This window comes from Syngnathoides biaculeatus, chromosome 1, assembly GCF_019802595.1.
Source record: "Syngnathoides biaculeatus isolate LvHL_M chromosome 1, ASM1980259v1, whole genome shotgun sequence".
NCBI lineage: Eukaryota > Metazoa > Chordata > Actinopteri > Syngnathiformes > Syngnathidae > Syngnathoides > Syngnathoides biaculeatus.
The window spans coordinates 15620204-15627106 of NC_084640.1; the positions used below are offsets into that span (position 1 = coordinate 15620204).

Consider the following 6903-nt stretch of genomic DNA (forward strand, 5'->3'; position numbering starts at 1 on the left):
AAGCCGCTTGCTACCCCCAAAGAGGAAAATTAATAATGGATGGATTAAAAAGTTAGTTCCTGAGGGTCCCGGGGGTCCAGGAAGACCACATTTTGAAAAACAAAGGATGAAAATGCGCGTCTTCACAGTAAATAATGTTTTAAAAACAACAACAACAACAACCTTTGATGTACTTCCTGAATCACTTTATTTAGGAAAATACACGCATGTTGATGGTGGTACCTTTATGACGAGACAAATCATGTTCATTTTCTTGAAGTTCGGGGCTGAGGAGAACGAGGGGAAGGTTGACGCCACGGGGGGCTCGTTTTGGTGGGGGCTAGCGTCAGCGTTTCCCTATGAGGGAAGACTCGTTTTTAACAAAGGCACAGTCTCCATGGCAACCGGCGCTTTTCGTGTCCCAGGAGGCCGAAGGTGGTCCGAGTGTTGAACGAGGAACGGGGGCGCTGTGGGCGGGGCCTCAGACAATTTTGTTCTCCAGCACGGCGATCCTCTTGGACATATTCTCGAGTGAGACGCTCGTTAAGGGGCAACCGGAACAATGAATTGAAGATGACTTTTCACGCACGACACGTTTTGTCGAGTTGAGTTGCCACCGCGCTCCGCCCACTTAAATCAACAAAAAAAAAAAAAAAAAAAAACAACTACAGCATCTTAGCAGTATACACGAGTGTAACTGGAAATGTTTGTCTTTCTTCACCACCCCCCCCCCCCACACACACACGCCAAAATTTAAAGACATTTTAAAATGGAAGACGTCCTGTGTCTTTTCAGGCATGGCTTAATTATCTTTTTTTTTTTTTTTTTCCAGGTTTTACCCGTGATTGGCATCCCTGCTAAATTTCCCGACCGTCCAACCAAACCCCTCTGACAGGTCCGCCTTTGGAAAACCTTCGAAAGTGGCCTAAAATGGCCGCTCGGAACCAAAATGGCAGACTTCTCGCGCTAAAGGATATTTTTCTTCGTTAGCGCCTGCAGCGCTTCTTCTACTTTCTTCTGGAACTTCACCAGGGAGTCGCACTCGCACGGGTCCTCCTCTGCCGGGACAGGAAATGAAAACGAGTTGACGACTTATTATATCTCGCGACACGACGCGTGCGGCGTCACGCCACCGTGGCAGATGTTGATCTGCAGTTTCTTGGCGATCTGCGTCATGGCCTTGAAGTCCGCGGTGTAGAAGTAGTGCTCGCCGGTGGGCTCCGAGGCGATCTCCTTCAGCTCGCCCTCGACGGCGTTGCCCACGCCCACCGCGTACATCTTGAAGCCTGCCGCGCGCGAGAAATGACTCGCAAGGAAAACAAACTAACGGAGGGAGCGGCGCAACGCCGTCGAATTGAAGCGTGAAATGATGATGCAGAAACTTTGGAATTCTTTCCATTCTAATGGCGTTACGAGTTCCAAATGTGAAGACAGAAATAAAATGAAACTTGCGACCCGTTAAGAATGTTAACCCCGCTCACCCATCTCCTTGGCCTTCTTGGCGGCCTCGCCGATGTAGTCCTGGCTGCGTCCGTCCGTGAAGACGATGCCCACCTTGGAGACGCCGGGCCGGGCGCCGTGGCCCGCGCTGAAGCTCTTGTCCGTCAGGTAGCGCAGCGCCTGGCCGGTCATTGTCCCGCGCTCCATGTAGGCCATCTTCTTCACGGCTTCCTTCAGGTCCTTCTTGTTGTTGTGGCGGCCCAGCGGGAACTCCTGACGGCGGGCGGACGGGACGGTCAAGTCAGGAAGTGGAGTTGTTTTTTTTAATCAATTAGGTTTGGTCTTGACCTGTCGGACCAGGCTGGAGTACTGCACCAGACCGACGTGGGCTTTGGTGTCCGACACGTCCAGCTTGTCCACGATCTGGTTGATCCACTTCTTGACCAGCTCAAAGTTCTCCGGACGGACGCTCTTGGAGCCGTCGATCAGGAAGACCACGTCCGTCGCGGAGTTGCTGCACGCTGCGCACGCACCCACACACAACGCTGCACATCAGCCTCGTCGCTTCGCGTCAACGCTAAAACCGAGGGATGAAAAGTCGTTTTCGGGATTATTTGATATCCTTGATACCCGACTTAAGGTCCATGAATAAGTAGCATCTTTGTCCTCGCCTCGAAGACAACTCAGTGCAATTCTTGAATGGATCCTTTTCCATTCTTTTAGAATATATATTTATATTTCATATTACTGTAGGCCTTCAGGTTTTTCCTTTCCAATGTGACCTGGAGGCAATTTAGGGACCAGTGACTCGTCCGAGGACACTCGGACAGTTAAAGCCGGGATTCCAATGACCGACGGTCTGCCCCAGTTTGAGCATTAACACTATGCTTAACAAGGCAACTTATTTTACTATTATGATTATTATTTTATTTATTTCTTATTACCCAAATTATTTTGCTAAAATCTATAGCACATAAGTGGGAAAAATGAACTCAGTAAATATAATAAGTGAAATACAACCGAACTCTTGCAGCGATTCTTACTAGTCACGTCTTTTCCATCGCTAGTGCCGCTTTTGGTTAAGTAGTACAACGTAATTGAACTGATACTAATAACTAGTGTGCAGAACGGTTTTATTTGCAAAAGCGTAGTAGAACGTGGATCTAGAACAAAAGCACATAAAAGCCATTTGTGCATTTATTCCATATCCTTGATCATCAAAGGCAGTTGCTGGAAAAAACAAAGACAAACTTGTTACTAGTTAAGACACACCAGCGTGTTTTTTTTTTTTTTTTTTAAAGCATACTAGTACACGGATTTGAAAGTGGACATCAAGGAATGCGGATTAGCGCCCGCTCACACTCACCGCTGCAGCTGCGCCCGTCGTCCATGAGGGTGAAGCCGTCTTTGCAGGCGCACTTGTACGATCCGGGCGAGCTGACGCATACCTGCTCGCAGTCGTGGTCGCCGGTGGCGCACAAGTCCGACACTGCGCGCGTTTGCCGGTGAGCGTGTGCGGGCGTGTGTGAGCGCAGTAGGGATGGGGGTGGGGGGGGGGGATAATAAGAATAATAACAACTATGTCAGTCGTTGGGTTTTTAACGAGCCACTGCGGCGTTTGAAGGCAGTGGATCCTTAAAACGGGAAAGAAATTGGAAAACTACTTTCAGGTTTAGACATGTAGCAAACAGTTGGGTGGGTGGGTGGGGGGGGGGTGCTAGCCAACTCATCGGGTTTCGGGGAAGTTAATGGACTTAGTAGAACTACGTACAGTGGACCCTGCGATTTGGTCGAAAATCTGCAGATGCTCGGTGATTATTTTTGCATTGAAAATGATTTTTCATTTTTAACCCCACCCCCCAAATACCGCCAGTTAGCCTTTTCAGGTGTGCCCTCCCCCCTTCCCGGCACAAAACCAAACTGGAGAAAAATAAAAGTCCACTGTAGAGATACATGTACAAGCGGAGGTTGGGTACTACTACTGCACTAGGTGGGTACAAGCAAGAAGCGGCATCCCCCCCCCCCCCCCCCCATCCGGTCCTCCCCCGAGTCATCTTCTCACCACAGAAGGCCTCCTGGAACTTCTTGGTGAGCTTCTCGATGACGCTGTAGCTCTCCACGTAGTCCACGTGGTCGTCCAGCGGCTCGCTGGCCATCTGCTTGAGCGTGCTCATGTCCACGCGGCCCACGCCGATGGCGAAGATCTCGATGCCGGCGTCGCGCGCCCGCTGGGCCACGTCCTTCACGTTGTCCTGGGGGCGGCCGTCCGTCACGATGATGGCGACCTGCGGCGGGGCCAGAGTGCTTTCGGACGCCGCATTTTGCGTTTTGCGCGCCGGTACATAGAAGATGTGGATAATGTGCGTTGAATGAAAAGCTTCAAATCATAGAAAAATATGGGCGGGGTGTGCGGGTATGTGTCTTGGCGAAGTACAACAAGTATTGTACTTTTACCACACGTGAAGCAGGAGTCAATCAGTGCTATAATACCACCCGAGGGGGTTCAAATAGTTTCTAAGCGGCAGACGAATTGCTGAAAAAAAATTCATGATGTGCAATTGTTTCAATGCACGGCGAAACAATGTCAGGAAAAGCTTACTAGAACATCTGAAATGTATTTTAAAGACTTACAGTTCCAAGTACCACTCGTGTTAGCACGAATCCGTCAGGATTCTGCTAGAAAGGCCAACTAGAACATCTAAACTTCATGGTGGCATCTGATATGGGTCATTCCTAGCACACCCCGTTTGTAACTACCGTCATTTCCGGCCTATAAACCGCGATTTTTTTCCACACGTAGAAGGTAAGAGTGAGACCGGTGGAATATATGTGCCGAGTAAGTGACTTTTACCGGTCCGGCACGGTCCTGTTAGCGCTGCGCTAGTGTGTTACTGCTGTGTCTCAGTGATTTTCACCGGTATGTTTTCTTTTTTTTTTTTTTTTTTTAACCGGCCTTGTTAGCACGGCACTAGCATTAGCGTGGCGCTAGCGTTAGCGTCTTTCTTTGTAAATATCTCGTGTTTCAATGCGGGTACTTGCGGTTTTGGTGCAGCTTATGTAAGTACCAAATGGTATTTCCTTTCCAAATGTACTGGATGAGGCTTGTAACCAGGTGCGCCCCGTAGGCCGGGAATTACGGTAGTTCAATAAACGCGGGTAATGGGAAAGGTAAGGTACTCCGTAGGGAAGAATCCAAGCACAGAACTAGCGTTTGCAGGTGGGTGCCGGCAGGTCCATTTGCAGACCGTCGCGTGCGTCTGACCTTGCTGATGTCGGGAGACTTGGCGCGACCGCCCTCGTTCTCACTGAAGGCCACGTTGAGCGCGAACTGGATGGCCAGGCCCGTCATGGTGCCCGTGGACAGCGGCTCCACTCTGGTCACCGCCTTGACCAGGCCGGCCTTGGTGCGGTGGGTCTTCAGCGACACCTAACGGACGGCCACGCAAACACAGTCCGGCTTAGAAAGAAAAAAAAAAAAAAAAAAGACTTCTTTTTGAGAAAGATCTGGAGGCGAAGCGGGCCCCGACGTGCCTCGTTCTTGACACGGCTGGCGTAGTTGACCACGCCCACTCGGGTGGCGTTGGGACCCACGTCCAAGCCCTCGATGACCTTGGCCAGGAAGACTTTGACCTGCTCGAACTCCGAGGGCCGCACGCTGCGGCTGCTGTCCACGATGAACACCAGGTCGGTGGGGCGCGTCTTGCAGAGCCCCGCCGCTGCTTGGGGGGTGGGGGCAACCACGTGGTCACAAAGATTTTTTTTCAATATCCTTATATTTCATACCTTGCTTCTTTTGAAGATGCAAACTGTCAAATCACCCCCCCCCCATTTATATGTTCAAGTAAAGCAATAAATATATCGTGTGACTGTTTCTATGACAACGATGACGATGGTGGATGATGGAGGGGGCCGGAAAGAAAAGTTGGCGATATCTATACAGGCTTTAAAGATGAAACAATAACTAAGGAGGTTGATCCAATGACACAAAAAATAGTAACAAATTCAATGCAAAAAATAAAAAAAATATCATTAAAAATGCTGAATTATTTTTTCCTAATTACAAAAAAGTAAAAAAAAAATCTCTAATATGAATTAAAAAAAAATCAGGCACGTTGCAATGCTGAATCTAATTAAATAAATAAATAATTGATCAATAAAAACAAGTTGGGGAGGGAATCTAATTAGGGTGAATAAAATAAATACTAACTAAAACTTCGAAAACTAAAAATCAATAAAAGTGTTGTAAAAGGCAGGATGGGATGACGGATCTTAGAAACAATAAATATACAAATCTTGGAGACTTTCTAAATAATTACATTGACATACTAACTAAAACTTCGAAAACTAAAAATCAATAAAAGTGTTGTAAAAGGCAGGATGGGATGACGGATCTTATAAAAAGAATAAATACACAAATCTCGGAAACTTTCAAAATCAAATTGACGAATACAAAATATACAAGTGTTATAGCTATAGTCATAAATGGAAATTTCGGGGTGCAAAAACAATTCGATATAAATGACAAAATAAAACAAATCCATCAAAATGTGTTAAAAGGCAAGCCATATTTGAAACACTGAACAATGAAACATCACCGATCTCCCTTCTCACCCTTCACCTCTGTCCCTCCCGCCAGATTTAACGCCACATGACACAAGACACGACTTTGCACTACACGCTACACAGTCGTCGTAGTAATTCACACAAATATGCATCAATTTCAGAACTACACACAGAAAAATAGTTTTGCGGTCATTTTTGCACTAATAAGACCCCGAAATGAAGTCCAAACGGACGTTAGCGCACTCACCCATGGCCGCGGCCGTGCGGAGGTCGACGGTGGCCTGCGCGCCCGTCAGGCCGAGCATCAGCGCCAGGAGCAGCGTCGGCGGCGGCGTCATGGCGGCAAGCGAGGGCGACTGCGAAGGGGGACGGCGGGTCGAGAGCGAGAGACACGGACAGCACCCGGGGAGTTCCTGGCCACGCTTGGAGTGAGACTGGGGGACTCGGCGCTGCAGGTTATCAATGCGAGTGCTTCACGCGCGTTCAAACCCCCAACCCACCCACCGATCCCACCCCCACCCCCACCCCCCCCCCCCTCCCGCACACTCACACTCTTTTAGTTCGCCGTGTTTGCGCCTGCAAGAGGGAAATACCTGCCCTGGGAGGACCAAAAATGGTGGTCGGGGAAAGGTAAACACACCTAGGATAGGATGGACAGGTATGAATGTCTGTGTGTGGACGTCGGGCGATACAGGACCAGCTGGGGTACGGGTCCTCGGATCGGGCCGGATAAACACCGAGATGAATCCCCCCTTTTTCTCCGCACGTTCCCAAAAACACATTTAGTGAAGTCGCAGGGGATGGACGTGCGCACAGACCGCTCACTGTGTGTTTTGAAAAACTTTACTCGCGAGGTTCCTTCATTCCGTGACCACCCTCACAATTCCCAACACTGGTACCCCAAATTCGGGATGAGTGATT

The 6903-nt window shown here is 48.9% G+C and overlaps 1 protein-coding gene across 4 annotated transcripts; it reads right to left on the minus strand.

Annotated features, from left to right (window-relative positions):
- Positions 1 to 207: 207 nt before the first annotated feature.
- matn1 (matrilin 1) lies at positions 208 to 6465 on the minus strand. 4 transcript variants are annotated; one of them, XM_061822542.1, is made up of 10 exons: positions 6230 to 6465; positions 4951 to 5135; positions 4682 to 4846; positions 3482 to 3704; positions 2786 to 2908; positions 1768 to 1940; positions 1461 to 1692; positions 1113 to 1265; positions 957 to 1037; positions 208 to 510 (listed from the first exon to the last, which is right to left on the minus strand). In XM_061822542.1, the coding sequence occupies exons 1-10, from the start codon at positions 6318 to 6320 to the stop codon at positions 461 to 463; spliced, it is 1476 nt and encodes a 491-aa protein (XP_061678526.1). In that variant the 5' UTR covers positions 6321 to 6465; the 3' UTR covers positions 208 to 460. The 4 variants fall into 4 exon arrangements, with proteins under 4 accessions (XP_061678526.1, XP_061678518.1, XP_061678544.1 ...); XM_061822534.1 differs by having other exon boundaries at positions 4951 to 5138; XM_061822560.1 differs by lacking the exon at positions 2786 to 2908.
- Positions 6466 to 6903: the final 438 nt, after the last annotated feature.